Here is a 20,801-nt window from a genome sequence, read left to right on the forward strand (position 1 = left end):
TTGCGTAGGAATCTGCTAATCTTTTCCAAATCTGTTATTTTAGTAGAAAAGTTATTTAGTAAAAAAAATTAAAATATTAGTATTAAAAGTATTTTAATAAAAAAGTTAAGGCTGGTTTATGATAGCCGTAATCCGTTAACTTATGCCGGAACTGCAAAAAACTGACTAATCACAGTCGATTGTTCTTTTATAATTTCTCTATGATTGGTCAATTTTTTATGGTTCCGACATAAGTTAATGGATTACGGACATTATAAACTGGTCTTTAGAGTGAGAAAACGTATACTTGTCTCACGTTGTTCAATTTATTATACTAGTTTAGCAGTGCAGTTACAAAAGAACAGACCTTTAAATTACATCGTTTAGAGATTTTTCTTGGTACCAACCTACTTGGTATCCCCTCTACTTTTTGGGAAATTGTCGCCTAAGGCTGATATTTCACGTGTTGTAAACGCAGCTGATGGCCCAATGAGAGAATTTATTTTTCGAAAATGAGTTCTTTTCATTGGACTATCGATTGCTTTCCGGCATGCGACAGCGATATACGGCATATTGTAGAACAGGCTTTATGGCCGACGATAAGTTTACTAGAAAGGTGGTAACTTACTATGTCTAGTGATTTAAAAATTTTTAACAGAACAGCTGATTGCTCACGACCGCACTGTTCGACATCGTCCTCGACAGCAAGATGGCAACGTTTGTGAAAGTTCAGTAAAGAACGAGCGATTTCCGGCAAATATCGCCAGTTGCGACGTTCTGAGTGGTTGTCAGCGGTATTCATTGGCTCGTGGTAATTATCCTTTTTTTCTTTATCTGTACTATTATTATCAACGTGCTAGAAATAGACGTTCTCAGGACTGGCAACGTCAGTAGCCTTGATCGCTTGTGACATCTCGTGAATGTGATGTAGCAGACGCCTTTAATTACTCTCAGTCGACTATTTGCAATCTTAATGATTTCGACGGCATTGTATACCGTAAGATTTCGCGCTACCAAGTTCGAAATTTCTCATAGATTCGTTTCGCCAAATTTGTCCATTTGATTTATCAACGAATCACAGCTACAGTTTTGTTATTGACAAAAGTTACAGGTTTGTTATTTTGATGTGTGGTTATCTTGTTTTGATTGAATACCACAGTGATAGCATTCTGTTTGTATGCTAGTCTACAATAATTGCTATCTTAATACTTGTCCGCTAAGGTTCCCTACGATTCTCAGGCTTATACTTACAAGCAGTCATGCTGTGTAAGATCAAATAAAAGTAATCCTAGTTACAATGTCAAAAGATTCATACAATCTGGCTATCACTATTTTATGTGTTTACAACTGTCAGTTCTCCATGTATTCTTGCGTTGTTATTTTATGACCTGTGTATACCTATACAAGAACATGCATGGAATTCATAATTATTCTACAGAATAAAATAGCTACCTATATGTACCAAATATATTGTCCTACCTTAATTTCTAAGAGTGTAATTTATTGGTGAAAATGACTTTTAAGTTTTTTTTCAGTCTGACAATATACATGATATATAATTGACAGTACTTGTTTCAAAATTGTAATTTTGACATTAACTTCTGTGATAATATATGTATTTTTCTAAATTTTATGTCATGTTTTTAAAATTACTTATTAAATTTTGAAACTAGATAACATATATTTTAATTAATATCAAAGAGAAATATCAAGATATCAAGATTCATTTATAATGAAAAATGTTAATAATATCTGTTTTCAATATTTTTTTCAGAAAACAAATGTTGATAAAAGCTACTTATTTTGGTAACATTAATAGCTTTGTCACTGGTATTATTAAAAATATTTTTGCAGCCTATCACTTGGTAGTCTATACTAAAAGATGTTGAAAGTAAATATTATTAGCAGAAAAATGAACTAAATATGTGTTAGCAATACTGTTAATAACAAAGATTTGTCTTGACTGATTATTCTATAAAATTGTGAAATTTGTGTATATCACATATTTACTAATTACAGTGTTATTAACTATTTTAAAGTTTTCTAACTTTGTTGAAAATATTTGATAAATTTTTGCTAATAACATTCTTATTAGCAGTTTAGTCATAGTAAATAATTTTTCTTACTTTATTGATGACATTTATGTTTTTCACATACTTAAAAGTATATATAGTTAGACACATTCAGTAAATCATCTTCTGGAGAACATGATTTTGCTAAAAACTATTTTCTTTTACTAACTTTTTTGCTATTAACAATATTATTGATGCTTTTTCGATGTAAACCGGTTTTTACTTTATGATAGCAATGATTTTCATAGATTGCGTGCAAAAATGACCGCAGGCACCAGTTTAGTAGTGCCCATAGTGCTATGGGGCCGCATAGCACCGACCCACTGTATTTCCTGTGTCTATCTGTCTCGAGATCAAAAGACACTGGTAACAGGATGTTATGATGGCCAAATATGTCTGTGGCAGGTGGACCCAGAATCATTAAAGGTATATAGCAAGACAGAAAGTGGTTGTCCCTCATTTCTTTTTGTTTTTAATGAAATTCTTATTTTGTATTTTTTTTTATCGATAAAAGTACCTCTAAATGTGACTCATGAACCTTTTGCGAACACATTTAGAAGTCGACAAAAGAGAGTTCAGAATAAGAGCCAATGTATTTTACGATCCTGGTTCTCATACAGATGACTCCAAGATGTTTGCTCGTGGGACATACGGCTCCTATCATGTGTCTCAGTCGCGCCAGCGTCATAATGGAGCAGAATTTTATTGTCAGCAGCAGTGAAAGCGGCGAGATGTGCACCTGGGACCTAGTCGACGGGAAGTGTCGCGAGGCGGTGAAACTCAATAACATCCACACGCAAATGTTACCCTATGTTTCCGCGGGCGGAGAGGACGTTAGATTGTTCTGCTCCGGGTAGGTGTCGTAATGTTCATATCGCATCACGTCGCGAGATCTTCCGCGCTTTTTGATTGGCAATATATTTCTTCCTCGTCGTTACAGATACTATCCCGAGGTTTTAGTGATGGACCCGTTTAGTCTGGAAGTGTTGTTCACCCTGAGCTCCCGCGTCAATCCGGACTGGATTAGCGCCTTGCACGTTTTGCGGCCGGCCAAACGGAAAGGTCGGTTCTACGTGCATACAAGTTAGTTACAGTCCATCACACCTACGCTTTATACCATAAATCGCTACCTTCTCTCGACTCTATCACCAATAGATACTGTATAAGGATCAGTTGTGACGTCACTTGCAACAAATTCATGTGTTCTCGATCCAAATTAGCGGGACGATCTAAATACATTCACTGCTAAATTTAATCTTCTGTCTTCCTGCGCGATATTTTTCAAGCAATATATGATATATTTTTCACGTAAGTCACACCCAATTATCCTTTACACGGTATCTTTTGGTGTTTCATTATCTTTTATATTTTTACGTTCCTTTTTTATATAAAGAATTGCGGGTAATTAATGGTAAAGACCTCGTTTTTGGTTATTCCCATATCTATTTTGAGCGGGATTAAGTTGGACTATTCTAATTCTTATCATTTATGATGATTGTACCAGTATGACTTGAGAATAACTAACGACACCCAAGGCACTTGTACAGACATTTCTCTTGTATTACAAGTCGCTAGTCTATCACTCTTTTGGGCGATTAACTTGAAGAAGCTTTGTGCTTTGGGTATACAGCAGGGACTCTTTCCTTTTAGAGAATATTCCGCGCATCGTCTTTTGGTGATTCGCTCGGCGGTTCCCGCGAATAAAATCGTCCATAACGTTTCGGACATAACCGGTCTGATTCTATATACCTAATGATTGGAATGATTACACTTAATAACGGTTACATTGTTACAGCATGTTAATGAAAGTGGACACACACCAGTGCGTTAGCGCGCTGGTAGCGGCTGTATCATTTTTTTCTTTTTCTCGTTTATTTCGTCGTCTTATTTTTACTCAATCGCGGCTCATACATCTTTCCCTTGCACTTCATTTTTTGCAACCATTACTAACATCTCGTTTCACTTATCTTTTTGTCTCTCTTTTTCTATATATATCGACATACCGCTCATCTAATTCTGTTACACACGAACGACACGTCATCTACACTTTTTCACATTGCATTTCACCCGGTACTCACTACGTTCGTGTAACACTTTTATCTGGTACACTATATTTTCTGTCTCTCTATCCGTAAGTATATATATTAATACATATTTACACGATAATAATTATGGATTGCATGCTATACGTTAAGACTACACTCAGTTCCTCATACTGTTGCCATAATGAAAAGCATGTCAATGTTTTGACTTATACATCTGTTATTTCGTAAATCAAACATTTCGTAGTAATTAGAAGGAAATCATTTAATGTTTGAAAATATACATATTTATATCATTGTGCGTTTTTGTAACTTACCTCAGGGTAAAAGAAAACACGTTAAAGTGTCGAGTGTGTAATCTGTACCGAATTTTTTAAATTAATTCTTAATTTTCGCAACGCCGCTTATATGTTTATTTCAAGCATTATATTGATTTATGGCCCGCTGTTTGATGCACAAAGTCAGACTAATCGCAGATACGAAGCTTTCGAGAGGATATTAAAGGAGGGAATATTGAACAAAAAAAGAAAAAAGGAAATGAAAAAGAAAAGGTTGAGAAAACGAAAACTCTTATCAGCACAATTTGGACGTCATCACGCACATTAATTACTGTCTTTTAATCAGCACTGGTCCTTGGATTTCGCTTAGCCAAACAAATCGAGCGCACACATAGTTTCTGCGTAATTGGAATAAGCATGACTTCACTGTAATTTAATACGTGTCGCTTTCTACTCCGCGGAAATCATCTGGCATGTAATACCAGACCTCACGCATACGGGAATTATTATTATCGCTTGACGACGGCTCGCGTTACACTTGTACCGACCAGAATGACGCCATCTCTAATCACCTGTAACGTTGTTTTTGTGCCTCCAGCTCACACATAGCGATACAAATGTGTTGAACGATACAAATGACTATTATTATCATTAATTGTATTAATGTGCCGAAGCTGATCCAATTTTGTGTTTTCGTAGCGTCGGGGCATGACCCTGACGAGACGCTCTATTGCTTCCTCAAACGCTACAACGTCCTCCTAGATTAACTTAACGCGCAACAGGCGCTTCTATTCGTTTAAAGACGACGTTGTGCTGGCTCTGACGACAACCGGCATGGTGAAGGTGTGGACGCTCTTAGGACACGAGAATCGGAACAGCGAGCCTCTGTATGAGCACGAGAGCAAGCAGATACGCTGCTTGAACGCACTTGCGATGACTTGTTGCCCGTACAATCAGAGAACAGTGCTCATTGTGTGTTCGAAGTTTTGGCAGGTAATTAGCGCCCGTTGTACCGATGAATATATAATCGAAGAATCCTTCTCTCAGTCCTTCGCGACTATTGTGAATATTAGATATTAATTTGTAATATTTGTAAATATCAATTTACAGTTGTAAAAATGTTTATCAGATTAAGAGGGTACTCGCATTCGTTGTTTAACGCCACAAGCGAGAAATCCGTGATTCTTACGTTGTATATATAAAAAAGATATCCATAAAACGACATTTGTAGTCGATTCAGCAAATTTGTGAAATGTTCTAAACGCTCTCTTTTTGTTGTAAAATTAGTGTGCCATGCAACTTAGATTTTAACTAAACTTTTTTTATCATTTCTGTCACGTTAACTTTGTGGCTATTTATTGATTGTGATGGCAAAAAGAGAGTGTTGGAGCATTTTGCAAATTTACTGAATCAATTACAAGTCCTTATATGGACGTATCTTTTTATTTTGACGTATAATCGTGAACATGCGACTTTTCGCTTTTGACGTCATCAAACAAGGACAGTCTACGCGAGTACTCGAGAGTCTTAAATGTTTCCAAAAATATTTATTTGTATTATATTTTCATAAAAATTATATAAATAAATATTAAATATCTGTTTATTAATTTCTCCCTTATATTTATTATATAATATACTTTCACATTTTTATAATTAATTTTTACGTTATATTTATCTTTAATATTACTTTAATATTAAATATTGTATTGTATTGTATTTTTATATTAAAGATTGTATCGATTAATTGCACAGATATACGATGCCGGTGACTTTTCGGTTCTCTGCTCGATAACTGCCCCGCGCGGGGAACGTTGGATGGCGGGGGATTTTCTGGCCGCCGACAGGGTCATCCTATGGAGCGATGAAGGTCACGGATATCTATACAAACTTCCGGCCAAGTATGTACTCGCTCAATACATGATACATTTACAAGCAAGTTCCCGTCGACAGAAGTCACTGATTTTCAAGTGTCGTGAAAATACTTTTTCCACTTTTGGAAGAGTTCGATTTTTTTCTCCCTGACCGATAACACATTGCTTAATGAATAATTTCCTCACTTGTGCCTCGAACACTTAATACTCGCAAGTTGAGTGACATTACGTAACAACTTTTGACTGAAGTACTGAAATATGAAATTTTTATTGATTAGCTCATACCCCTTTATTGCTTCTAGGATTCTGGTACAACTTGACAGGTAGTTTCTCTTTGCGCGTACACATAAGTATTGAAATTCTGCAGCAGATAATACTTTAACAGATTGTGTTCTGTAAAAAGAACGCTATACTAATTGACAACGAATAGTTTAGCAGCATGGTTACGGTTTACTAAAGCGCACTTCTCTTCAACTGCAGTTTATAGCGGCTAACAAATGCTGAAATAGCGATCGAAATGAGTTTATTAGCGTGTTCTTAACATCTGATTGTGACTTATGCGATAATGCAGCTTCGGTGAAATGATCTCTCAGATGTTCTTTCCACGCGTTTGCCGCATTTTGACAATCCGTACGTTTAATCTTCAGTTATATACATTATCACATAACCCTCGCAAGGTACGCGAAAGCGCCATCGGAATCGTTTAAGACATTCATTACCATTCACTTTGCCGTGAATCTCTAACACACGCGACTATCAGGCGTATTAACTTACTTATAGACACGGAGATGAGCTTTCCTCTTTCAATTTTAAGGCTGAATGCTGTAGAAGCACTCGCTAGCAATGCACATTTTCGATATTTTATTTCTTACTTATCTTTTTTACAATCATTTATCATGCGTCGATATATTTGGGTCATGTGACTTTGTTTACTAAAATCATGTAATGTTTACTATAATTCGGCCTTACAAAATAAAAGAAAATATCGTTTATCGTTCCCTGTACAGTTACTGTCGTAATGTTTACTATCGCAAATGGAAGATTCAAATTATAAATGATACTCCAAAAGCAAACATGAAGAAGTTAACGCTAAGGAATAATCAGTTTAAATTAATTTAAAGAAACCAATTTAGATAAATTAGTATTAGTGAAATAGCATTTAACGAAACACAACAGCTAAAATTATTCATTGAATAAAATCTCTCTCTGTAGTATTTTATTGTTTTTTTAATGTAAAGATAATGAAAGTCTTCATTTCTTCGCGGACATTAGAGGGAACTCGCATTCAATCGAGTAGAATATATCCCCCAGTACATAATTTTGCACGTGAATTAACAATTAACACAACGGTCCATTTTACGGTGATGTCTTTTCCATATCACACATCTGCATTCTACGCGGGATCTGGTGTTCTTCTAGCAAGCTGAAGGGCAAGGCTCTCAGCAGGTAACCCGCATCACACTCTCAGTATTATCTTTTTGGTATATATATATATATATATCTTCTCTCTCTTTCTCGTCCTCTCTTTTTATCTCTCTTGTTTTCGTTTAATTTTCTCTCGTTATTATCTTTTATTCCTCCATGTTTCGTAAACACAGTGATTCGCTTGCACTCTTCCTTCTTCGGTACGAGGATGTATGACAGATCGAGCAGTATATAGTTAAATTTGCATTGATGTCACTGCGTCGGCAAACGGAACGCAGATGCATCGTGTTTCAATTTCAGCAAAATTGGCTTACCGTATTGACACGAAATTATGCACGTCGTCGTCGACGACAGCCGAGTACACAGGTGATGCTCTTACCTTTTTTCTCGTGTGTGACACTCGCAAAAGAATACGCACACGTGCGACTTCTCTTATCGACGTTTATACGCAAGTAAGTTTATACGCGTGCAAGTTCGTATGCACGCGAGCTCCGTAACGTTCACGATACATCATGATCATTGACAGTCCTTAATCGCAGTCCAAACAGAGAGTCGTGCGCCCAAACAAATAATGTAGACGAGGTGAAAACATAAAGACGTGCGCGGAGGAAGGTAAATGTGAGATAGAATCACATATCACCATACCTCATTACTTGTGTTCTCACATTCTGTTCGCTTTGAGTTGCTTTGCACTGATATTGTTAACTGCGCGATGACGCAACAGACGCGACACAAAGGTTGAACGGAGATCTTCCTGACGTCTCCAGTATTATATCTCGACTTGAAGAAAGAATCCGTCGTTATTGTTTTCTCAGTTTGAATGCGGTTGACATAACTCGGGGATTTCTACAGATATCTCGGCCTTTGTGTGTCGTTCGTGACGATCCGAAAATGCTGTTGCTTCGAGAAGACGTTTACTCGCAGCGTTCGCTTGCTAGTAAACACATAGATGGCGAATAATCATGCATATTTGAAACTACTCGATGTAATATCAAGCTTATGCAATGTGATAGAATAATTACTATTTGTGGACGTACGCGTGAATCTCTCGCTATAATTACTCCGATATCCTAGTCGAGTTTCGTGATAAAAGAATTCCGATGAAAAATTGTGTCCACGAATAGTAGCTGAATCGCTTCACAGAGACTCAGAGCAATCGCTAATCACAGAATTTTCTTTATACGGCATATAGTAGCGTCGCGGATAACAAGAACTTCCACACCGCCGGTGCCGAGTACGATCAGCCGTATTTGTATTGCACGTTAACGCAACCCGGAGATAAGGTGAGAATTATTCATTATGGCTAATAACCAGCGGCTAACGATAATAAGGAGCATTAGTGCCTCGACTATTTTATCGTAACGTGTCTTAATGTCCTCAAATTTTTGAATACTTAAATTCGATTACTTTCCTCGACATCTTTTTATACGTTTAGAAATCTTCAATCTTAAGTATTTTCTTGAGATTTTTTATTCTTAAACTTTCAAGTTCCTTGAACCTCTCGATTTTTTTTTAAATTGAGGAAGGATGCCACAGCAACGGATCGAAAAATAGGGATATTTTAATCGTTTTCCTTTTCTACGAAGATGGTTATATAAATAATTTATTTGTATTCAATTATCTCAAACAGCACAGATCTCCTCCCACAGAACATCCTAAAGACGTTTTGGAAACTTCGGAAATCTTGTGCTGTCTGGAGATATTGACTACTGACTTTTACTTCATATATTTCAGCCTCTTTCGTGCCCGCCGGCGATGCGACTGGTCACTGTGCAGCGTCAAAATAAGACTCTAAAGTATCTCCTGCGTGGTGACAGCGAAGGTGTTGTTATCCTGTGGACGGTGCCAGACGTCACGACGCAGCAACTCGCTCAGATATGTCAGAACGATGGCTCCTCGCCACCTGCGTTATCGCCGACCGTGAAGACGAGTCTCACTGCAGCTTGGGATGCGATGAAGCCGCCTCCTGTGGGGATACTCGATCAATTGGACTCCGGCGATGGTCAGGGCATCAAACTCACCGCTTGTATATACTTACCGCAACAGAGTCGGCTGGTGGTCGGTCGTGAAGACGGCAGCATCATCATCGTGCCGGCTACACAGACCGTGATGCTTCAGCTGCTCCATGGCAATCATCAGCAGTATGACGGTAGCGTTTCTTTGTCGTTCTCAATCCCACAATCTGATTGATACATTTATAGAGTTTTTTACAATTCGAATTTTCGCCTTTTCTCCGTGTATTAGATTGGCCACCGCATCAAGTTCTCTTAGGTCACTCGGGACGAGTGAATTGTCTGCTTTATCCTCACGGCGCAGCGCCTCGTTACGATCGCACTCATCTCGTCTCTGGTTCTGTAGACTTTGCCGTGTGCCTTTGGGATTTGTACGCCGGCACGTTGATCCATCGGTTTTGCGTTCACGCTGGCGAGATCACGCAACTGATGGTGCCACCCGACAATTGCAGTGTACGACCATTTGCTTATATTTTTATCGTTGAAACTTTACGATTAATTTTTAATCGCTTCAGTTGAACCTTGTGTTGACCGGATATATCGTTGCTCAACAGACTACGATTCAAAATCAATGAAAGTTTCTTACATTTGCAGCCCAGAATACAGAAATGCGTCTGTAGTGTTGCGTCGGATCACAGCGTCACGTTGCTCTCGTTAGCTGAGAGAAAGTGTGTCGTGCTTGCTTCACGACACCTTTTCCCGGTTGTGACTATCAAATGGAGGCCGTTGGACGACTTCATGATAGTCGGATGCTCCGACGGAGCCGTTTACGTCTGGCAAATGGAAACCGGTCACTTGGATCGTGTATTGCACGGTTTGTTAGCATCATATTGGCCTTTGAAAGATCCTTGTTTTCTCTCAATATTTCAATTTTTAGGACCTCAAGTTTATATATCTTTGAGATTTTAGACTCTTTTTACACTAACACTAATGTTAACACTTTACACAGGTTTACACAGAAAACTAGATCGGTAAAAATTGAATCGTATTTACTTTCTTACATATAACATTTCCGAAAACGGTGCATTTACTTTTTGTAGGTATTATTGCGGAAGAGGTGCTCTACGCATGCGACGAGAACACATTAGCAACGGCCGGAGGATCCGCTGCTGGCGGTGAGCTAGGATTAGCCAATCCTGCCGTGCATTTCTTTAGGTAAATGAAATCTTGCAGCACGGACGGTGAGAATCTTGCGTGTCCTTCAGTGAAGTAAACCCTTGCAGGATAACGTTCTCCGTTACAGTCCGTCCAATTTTCGCTTCTCAGGGGTTTACGCCATCGTAACCTGTCAGCGATCAGGCACGCGACGCAGAGAGGTTTGCATCAGCTGCAGCAACTGCACGGCGGACATGGTCCTGATCACGGGAATCAGATAAAAGCCAAAGGCTCACCGTTGATGATCCAAGGCTTCAGGAGTAATCCAAAGGACCCGGAGAGTCACATTCTATTTTTCGACATAGAAGCGTTGATAGGTATGCGGTCTCACATTTCATCATGATTTCCCATAAAAGTTAAACGCTACTCGCGTCAATTGCTTCTTGTATTGTGTGACAATTCGTGTTCTTTTATAATTCGCGACAATAATCCGATTCGCTTTTCTGCCGCAGTACAATTACTCAGTGACGAGTATGGCGCCATGTCGCCCGGTTCTCTAGAAGCGCAAGGTTTGATCTCCGCAGCTGAATATCAGAAAGTCGCGGCGCTTACTCAATCTGCCAGTCCCGATGCTCACAAAAAGATCGTTGGTAAGAACAGTTTTTCTAAATTAATTCAATTGTGATGAAATACGCTACAGAGTCTAGAATATACACGTGTATTTTGCGGCCAGATTGTTCGCAGTTCTGTCTGTTTAAGAGTTGAGATTGCAGGTGTCTTTATTAATGTGTCCCTTTGTAGACTTTTTTGGTCGTGTCAAGGATAAAGCGGGCGATGTTGAACGAATATTGAAGGAGAAGGATCGTCACGGTACCGTGCTTTGTTATTGTTATTTGTTCTGCAAATCACGCTGCGTGTCCGTCGATTTTTTCTCACATACACGTCGAAAATGCCTTAGATATTTAAAGTCCCTACATAATAACATTTGAGATAGAAGGTATAGTTTCATTTCTTCGTAACGCGCGATGTTATCATACTTGAGATATAAGCTTTCCGACGAAATCTCATTATCCTTGTAATCTTTTTTCCTAGGATTCTGAAAGTACTTGGTCGATGATTCATTTCTTCCCCCGTCGATTGACATTTATAAGTTGATATCGAGCTTATTTTTCATAAATCTCTTGATTTATGCGATTGTCACAGTCGAAATACAGATTACTTAACGTCCGTTTTATATTTTATCCGCAAAAAGCGATTCCACACACAAGGCTTGAGTTACGGTATCACGTCGGCTTTTACGTTTTCAGTGTGTTAGCTTTCTTTATTGCGTGTGTGTTTTCTTGAATCATTTTTGAAGTCCCTTTATACTCACATTTTTAGGATTCTTATATATATTTTTAAGTTCTTTAATCTATTACTTCCTCACAGATATTTTTCAATCCATTTCGGTGAATCGCTTTAAGTGCAAGATTTTTTATTCTTTTCTGTTCCTAATAGGTTGCAGTAGTGTTAACGTTCCCTCATAGATGTCTTCGGTTCATGTATTCATCCAGTAGACGTTTTGTTGTGACTGTCCCTCATGATAATCGTTCTGTCTAAAAGCGAATCTGTTTCTGTAGGTATATTGGCTAAAATGAAGGAGGGTGCGGAGAATGTGCACACTAAGTTACAAGCCAAAGCTGAAAGCGTCGGCCTCAAGCCGTCAATGTTTGACGGTAAAGGTTAGACATTTTAAAAACGAAGAGTTTCTGTAGTTCACACGGCATATTTCGCATGGATTTATTTTCTATTCCAGAATGCCGTTACACGCTTTATCATTTGTCTGTGTCTCTCAATAGATAGAAATTGCAATCGATTTCTTCAGTGCACTTTGCTACTTGTCAACAGTTGTCTTCACCATGATTTGCCTAGATTATATTCTTAACACTTCCATTAGGATTAGAGACTTCAATGCGGGAGTCACCGAACAGGAAGGTAGACGCCACTGTTACCGAGATCGCTTTGATTTTGATAATGTGCATGCTTGCGAGCTTTCAAACGATATTTTATGTACTTGTCTTCACAGAATTACCACCGCTTGCTTTGAATTTTGCTGCACCCATGTACAGCGTTCCACCGATCAAGGATCAAATATTACTGTGTGTACGTGTGTGTCCTCGGTCGCACTATTTGATGACGTCAAAAACCTTTTGGAAATTTCACTTGAAAATATTTTCTCAACATGCTCCCTGTCTATTTACTGTATTTTGTCGAAGTTGTTTTCCAGCTGTATGTTGCACCATATTTGTCTTCGTCGTTTTCGTTAGACGTTAAGTGCGTCGCAATGTTAATACACGTTTGACGTCTCGGCAGGTGACAATTGGAACAACAACGATGTAGCGAAGAATAATTTGAAGCGAAATGGCGCGTTCAGCGAGCCGAACGCAACGATGGAGGTCGCGCAGTTGCTCTTGAGCCTTTTGCATGCCTGGGGCATGGATCCTGACTTGGATCGAGTCTGTGAGGGAAAACTGGGTTTACTGCGGCCTATGGTTCCCGTATCGTTCGGAGTGTTATCTAAGGGAGGTATGCTCTAATAAGACAGTAACATACATCATTTAAAAAAAGTCGCTTGATGTCATACATTTTGTTATGTGTGTAAAAGAGAGATTGATATTCAGAACAATTTCAATATATGTTTACATTATGTCTCACCACATTATTATATAAGAGACAAATTTTTTATCACGTATAAATGCGTTCAAAATTATCTTTCTGAGAGAGAGAGGGGGGGGGAGAGAGAGAGGGAAGGTGGGAGAGAGAGAGATCTTTCTGTCACTGTTTGCTTCTGTCGCTTGATGTCATACATTTTGTTATGTGTGTAAAAGAGAGATTGATATTCAGGACAATTTCAATATATGTTTATATTATGTCTCACCACATTATTATATAAGAGACAAATTTTTTATCACGTATAAATGCGTTCAAAATTATCTTTCTGAGAGAGAGAGGGGGGGGGAGAGAGAGAGAGGGAAGGTGGGAGAGAGAGAGAGATCATATATATAAGTTATTTCTCTTTGATATATATTATATATATAAGTTATCTCTGTATTATGTAAGACAACTTTTGTGTTCAAAATAAAATGATATTTAAAGTTTGCTATTCTCTGCAAAATGTGATATTTAGGAAAGATTTTATATTACAGGTTACATGTCGTTATTACTGCCAACTTGGCAGACACAGCTTGAGCCAGTCGGCGAACCCACAACACAGTTGGAGCAACGCTTACCAGCTGAATTAGTCAGGCAAGAGAGACTCACTAGAGCATTCACTGCGAGAGCACACTGGGAATTATCGACGACCTTAACGAGTAATCACTTATTGGCCGTGGTCGCTTTAGCGAACACTTTAATGTCGATGAATAATGCAACATTTGTACCTGAGCAAGAGCGAAATCGCAAGATGCACAGGTGAGTTTCTAATAAGAGAGAAGTATTATTAATTATACACACAGAGTCTGTTCGGACTCTATTGGGATTAATATCGAAGAAATTCAGAAGTTAATTGTTTATTATTTTTACTTTTTTTATTAAAAATACACTCCTTCCGAGCCAATACAATGCTGAAAGCGATTAAGAAATCTCTCGAAGCAGTCGCTGTATTCAGTTTTCGGAATCGCCTTTAAAATTTCGGTGGAGACCCTTTGGATCTCCTGAATAGTATCATAACACTTTCCCTTCATCGCCAACTTGAGTTTTGGAAATAGTTAATATACTTAAGATAAAATGTAAAAATAAGAAGTTAATGTCTCATACATAGACCAGGCAATAGAGGTGCGGTGAATTGGAATAAAACAGAAGAGGAGAATGAGGAGATATACACAGTGCAACAGGCACAGATCAAGCAGGGTTGGTCTCTTCTCGCCACGTTGCATTGCGTGTTATTACCTGACAAAGTCGCGACGCAAGGCGGCGCGAAAACGTTCAAGCGACCACAAGTGGAGATGATGGCACGAAGGTGGCAACATCAATGTGTGGAGGTACGTTGTTGAAACACACACAGAGTTTTATTTGCAGTTATGTCACGAAATTTCAAAATCACGGATTCAGTTTGGGATTTAGTTTGGCGAATCACAAGAAATTATACGAGTACTACTAACTTCTTTTTTAGAGAATCTTGCATAACGTCTTTTGATTATGCATCTTTAGATTCGAGAAGCGGCGCAAGCTTTGCTGCTCGCTGAACTGGGCAGGATGGGACCAAAGGGTCGTAAAACACTTGTTGACAGTTGGTCGCAGTATTTGCCGATGTACAGCACCCAAGAACCTATCGCGCCACAACCACAGAGCCAAAACTCGCCGGCACCCGGAAGCCCGGTGCCACCATCCGAAACACAACCAGAGGAAGAATATGAAGAGGAGGAATTAGCCGAGGGTGAGCCATCTCCATGAACGTGATTAACGTTAAATATATTATAAAAGAGGACTCCGATTAAAATTCCCTTCTTGAAAAGTGTCCCTCTTTCCGATGGATTAACAGAGATAAAATACAACGAAAGAGAAATGAAAGCACAAAGTCGATCTGGAAGCGACTAATCCGTAATGCATTTTTCCCAACAGAGATGAGTATAGCTAGAAAACCGTCGAGCGTAGCGGAATTAAAGCGAAAGCAAACTACAGCGGTGGTGTTGTTGGGCGTGATAGGAGCCGAATTTGGTCAGGATGTAACTACAGCGAATCAGAGAAGGGATAACGAGCAAAGACGAAAGAGCTCGATCGTGGAGGGTTTCGGTATAGGAAATAATAATCTCGCCAGGCACACCAGTATGGCGCTCACTCATTTGTTGCATGCGCCTCATTCTCCGAAGTTGCCAATGCACACGGCGCTGCGAAGGGCCGCGATCGATCTTATTGGCAGGGGATTCACTGTGTGGGAACCTTATCTCGATGTGTCGAAGGTAAGAAATGATTCAGAATAATCCTTGGTAATCTCAATCCTTTTAAATTTACATTTTATCTTGTGCTTTTGCTCATGTAAATAAATTTTGATAAGGTATAGGGAGATAATAATAATTTATCTTTCTATGTTGATGCCACGACAAAGTTATTCGTCCATTACGTTTAACCGCATAATTTTTATGAATGTTTATTGCCCAAGGTTCTACTAGGCCTACTGGAAATGTGTTGCGACGCGGATAAGTTAGTGCCGAGCCTGACGTACGGTCTTCCTCTCACGCCGCAAGCTGACACTTGTCGCACAGCTCGTCACGCCTTGACTCTGATCGCTACTGCTAGACCAGCTGCTTTCATTACTACAATGGCTCGCGAGGTGGCAAGATTCAACACCCTTCAACAGAATGCTCAAACTTTGAACGTCAATTTGGGCGCGAGTGTTCTGACCAGGGCGAAGCCAGAGATTCTTAGGATCGTGGAACAGTTAATCGACAAGATGCAAAGCGAGATGAGCGATCTTCTCGTGGAGGTACTAATTGAAATCCACTTCCGAAATATAAAATCTAAATTGGCACGTAAATTTTGCGCAAGTATAAGCAAAGTAATACGTGGTGAATGTGTTTCTTAATTCTCATCGTAATTAAGTGATTAACCATGTTTGTAGGTTATGGATATCATTCTACATTGTCTGGATCCAGGTCACCTGAAAATGAAGCCTTTGAACGAAGTATTCCCGGCAGTGTGTAGATTCAATCAAGTAAGCCGATCACGATATTCGAGTTTACATTGTTACAAGATTTTTATTTAACGATTCATTTAACGATTCCTAAAAGTTCTCAGTATTCTGTTGCATTTTTATAAATGCAAGGGTTTATAATTTATTTCTTCTTTCTCTTATAGGTCAGTCATTGTCCGGCAACGCGCAGGATAGCGGTTGGTAGTCGCAGTGGTCAGTTAGCACTGTACGAATTACGTGGTAATGTGAAATGTCAAACTGTCTCGGCTCATTCGGCGCCGGTTACTGCATTAGCGTTCTCACCAGAAGGGAAGTTCCTCGTCAGTTACTCTTGTTCTGAGAACAAGCTGTGTTTCTGGCAGGTAAGATGAAGACCTTCGCGATATGTTCCATCTTTTGTTCTTGTACCAGTATTTAACGCGTTTTATCCTTTTTTACCAGCAAACCAGTAGCGGCATGTTCGGTTTGGGCAATTCGCAGACGCGTTGCGTTAAGTCATACAGCACAGCGCCTATCAACGACGTGGCTCGATTGAATCCTATGCGCTTGGCGCGGTTGATATGGATCAACAATCGCACGGTCACTCTGATGCTTGCGGACGGTTCAGAAACACGCTTCAACGTCTGAATATCGCACGTGATTGACCGATCGAAGTTCGCCCCGCGAGCAACGAAAGTAGCTTGTTCGCCGTTTAGCGCTGATCAAGTCTGGTTTACACAATGTCTCTTAACAGATTTTTTACGAGAATGTCGAGAATAATAACGCAATAATAGTAGCGACACCGTTTTTATAGGATGTGATAGCTTAATAACGCTCGAGACTAAAGAACACTATTAATGGATTCCTTCAAAAGAATGCTATTTGGTCAATAAATAGGGAAAGAACGATTTCGTGTGTGTTAAGCTTAAAAGAACACGTACTTCAGCAGCAATTGAAAGTTTGCACAGCTAGTAAGAGAGCACCGTATAACCCAGGCTTCTACGCTAACTGCGGTTATTAAATTTTTTTCTGCGTTTATAGCATGGATGGAGATGCAATTTAGAAGAGATTATAGCTAAGTGAAGCTGTCGGCGCGACTCTAGCCAAAGTACTTTGCGCGTCAACCGAAAGAGCGTCGTTAACGATTCCGGCGCGCAAGCTGATTATTTAATTAATAGTATTGAATAATTCGGACCTTCTGAGTAAGTAACGCTATGTCTCAACGTGTATGTTGCGACCGTTCAATCTTCATCTCACTCACACAACTCTTGCGTTGTATAAGCAAACGGTCAAGATTGAACGGTCGCACTTAGCTGGATGCTACTGACACAGTACAGCTTCATATTTTGCACTGTTTTTCTATTTGGTTGTATAGAATTGTAAATACTTATACAGAATGAAAATACAAATGTCAATAAACGACGGATTACTTGAGAAACAATTCTTACTTACAATTCTTTTGTTTTTGATATGAGATATTTACTGAGAGATTTATTGACATTTGTACTTTCACTCTGTACAAACATTTGAAACTCTATACAAACAAATAGAAAAACAATGCACAATACGGGACCTGCACTGTGTCGGTATCAAAGCATCCCTTTAACATGTTCGCTACCACATTTATTTGAAGAATTCTCTCTACAAAGTATATTTTGTTTTCATGTAACTATGTAAAACAGACTTGTTTATATGCGGATATAAAAAAGTGTTGTCGTACATATGTGACTTTAGTAGTGAAAATGTTAAATAAAATAAAAATTTCAAGTAAAGATGAACCTTGAAATGAAAGATCGCTGGTAGCGAACGCTATGTTAAACACGCGTAGAACGTATGGATCGTCGGCGATAGTTTCGCGCGGATCAGGCAAAGTCACGGAGGGATCATGCGATACGAATTTGTTCCTTCCAATCTCCCGAAAGTCGTGGCACCTGTTAGACGTATAGTTCGATGAATATTTCTGCGAGGAAGTTTTAGTCTTATTAACGATTGAATAGTTTGTCGTACACTTAGATACTCGGTAGAGGTAGGGGGAGTTGCAATCCAGTATCGTTTTATTCGAAGTCACGGACGGAAACGTTCTACTTGTAACTTTATTTTGTAAATATTGCTTGCGACGGCGCACCCGTGACTTCCGGGAGATTGAACCTACGCGTTTCCACGTCGCCTTCCTTCCTTATTTGCTGTTCACTCAGCGGATCTTCGGATCTTCTCATACGAGTCCGTTGATCGGCGAAGCCTTCGCCGCACGTTTCTTATTACGTTTCCCAAGGACAGCGTTTACGAGCCGGATACTAAGATCTACGTTGTCCTGATCGCGCATTTCTTGATTTTAGTTAATATAGCGAATGCATAAGAAGGAAAAAAGTCGAAGGAAAGTATAAGTTAAGAATGTAAAGTATAGTCAAGTCTAACACTTGTCACGCTAATTTGACGATATTCCACGATTGACTAACCGACACTCTAGTATTTATTTCATCACTGTAGGATATAGAAGCGAAGAACGAGAGCGCTCGTTCTTTAAGATCGACCGACTTGAAAATGCACCGTCTCGCCGCTCTTCTGTCGCTCTCTCTCTCTCTCTCTCTCCTTCTATCGGAGAGATCTTCGCTTGACAGAGCGACAGAGTATCGCGTACATAGAATATACGACGTAAAATAATTTATATAATTGTTATTGTGTCCCATACGTGGATTCAGTCAAATCACACACCACACACACACACACATAGCGTACTGGGTGTGCCGCAAGTCGCGCGCAAGTTTCTCTTCGTTCATGTCGATTACAGTGACCGCGAAAAATGGTTTAAAGTATAAGCGCATTATTTATTATGACTCTGTAGTTTAATTCTTTCACTCTGAAGGCGCGCGATTTACGGTTCATCCTATACGTCCTCGCGATCGATGATCGAAAGATAACGATCCCCTTGCCGAAGTTCGAGCAATGCCTCGACGATCGTCCCAACACTGACGATTCGCGAGTCTGGATACTCCCGATCGATCGTGTTCTTTTTCGCAGTATTAGCGGAAGAAATCGCAGGAATGTGTGGATGCACATAGCTTTAAACCGTTTGTGTTTGTAGGATGGTGTAAGATTGCGCCAGCAGGGTATTAGACTTTGTATTTTATTCTCAAAATTAGTTGTCTTTGTTAAAAAATTATTTCGAAGTTATGACTTTTGTGAACAACTTGTGTGTGCCGGCTCTTATTTACACATTTGACTAAATTCAGCTAGCTAGACTGATCTTGGATTCTGTCTTATATGTACGTTTCTAGTTTAATATAAAATTTACTATTTTTTACAGTAGATATCTTTGCGTATATTGTTGTAAGTTTGTTATTAGATATCAGTAATTAAATTTTATTTAGAATAATGTTAGCAGCTCTAAAACACTTTACTTGAACTTACTTCTAACTAAAAGTACTATTGCTTTGGCAATTCTATCATAAAAAGAAATTGACTCTAGTTTGTGTATGAAAAGATTCGTATACAATTTGAAAATCTTTATCTTTATAATGCAAAGTCACCACTTATTGATGCCTGTTGGCTCAATCTTACTTCATCTTATGGCATATATAATATAGTGCCGACCACGTCGCGCAGGCGTGTCTGTGATTGGCACTTACGCGCAAAAAATTACTTGTCCAAATATCTGTTTGTTGCGTTTATAGAAGAGCGACTTGACCCTTCGAATGAAATCTATATTCCTTCCTCTCTAATCAGATCCTATTTTCTACAAAACTGATAACATACAGATGAAAAATAAAAATGATGAAAATTATCAGCGTGATTGGTGTTCTTTGCTTCGTTTTCTTTTCTTTTTTAATTGCGACCGACTGTAATTGGCAAATCGCGCCGAAGATAGTAGACGAAGCAAGCTCGGGAACATCGGTCCGAAGGGTTGATCGAGATCAGTTACAACAATTAGTAACACGAGTTAACGCAATTTAAATAGCGCGCGAGGCGTATAGCAAATGAAGGTATACTCGGCGCGCCACTCCCATCGTGTACATAAAACCAAACTGCGCCTAATTGTATCTATGTAATTATTTATGTGTATATTGTACTCGATTGCGCGTTACGTATTATGTTCCACCGGCCGAATAAAACGCAAGAGGCGGAGTATTATTATATACAGGTGGAGCGCACCTGACCTGTTTCGCTTGTAACTGTCGACGAATGTAATAAAAGGAGAAACTCTGAGCTCTTTGTCGATTTGTTGAAAATTTCGTTGTAGGTGAAAATCTATTTCCTCGAGGATTTATCGTTTTGAGCGACTGAGAAATATCTGATAAGCACACGTTATTCTATAATATCGTATTGGATTAATGAAATATATATTGCTGATATTAATATTAATAGATTAAAGTATTAATAGAG

General features: G+C 39.0%; 1 protein-coding gene across 12 annotated transcripts; it reads left to right on the forward strand.

The window, feature by feature from the left end:
* The first annotated feature begins 641 nt into the window (after positions 1-641).
* LOC116841248 (WD repeat-containing protein 7) lies at positions 642-20,624 on the forward strand. 12 transcript variants are annotated; one of them, XM_032808956.1, is made up of 25 exons: positions 642-790; positions 2,300-2,477; positions 2,672-2,904; positions 2,992-3,134; positions 5,174-5,364; positions 6,124-6,269; positions 6,545-6,565; positions 8,860-8,950; positions 9,402-9,816; positions 9,912-10,132; positions 10,274-10,493; positions 10,720-10,834; positions 10,946-11,151; positions 11,287-11,424; positions 11,576-11,644; positions 12,394-12,495; positions 13,127-13,339; positions 13,960-14,224; positions 14,574-14,793; positions 14,963-15,188; positions 15,374-15,711; positions 15,912-16,235; positions 16,371-16,463; positions 16,607-16,804; positions 16,884-20,624. In XM_032808956.1, exons 2-25 carry the CDS (start codon positions 2,313-2,315, stop codon positions 17,067-17,069), a joined length of 4,539 nt encoding a protein of 1,512 aa, XP_032664847.1. In that variant the 5' UTR covers positions 642-790; positions 2,300-2,312; the 3' UTR covers positions 17,070-20,624. The 12 variants fall into 12 exon arrangements, with proteins under 12 accessions (XP_032664847.1, XP_032664849.1, XP_032664845.1 ...); XM_032808958.1 differs by having other exon boundaries at positions 8,863-8,950; XM_032808954.1 differs by lacking the exon at positions 6,545-6,565 and adding an exon at positions 7,662-7,688.
* Positions 20,625-20,801: the final 177 nt, after the last annotated feature.

Source organism: Odontomachus brunneus, unplaced genomic scaffold (genome assembly GCF_010583005.1).
Source record: "Odontomachus brunneus isolate Ranch 3 - 2012 unplaced genomic scaffold, Obru_v1 Obru_scaffold_014, whole genome shotgun sequence".
NCBI classification, from domain to species: domain Eukaryota; kingdom Metazoa; phylum Arthropoda; class Insecta; order Hymenoptera; family Formicidae; genus Odontomachus; species Odontomachus brunneus.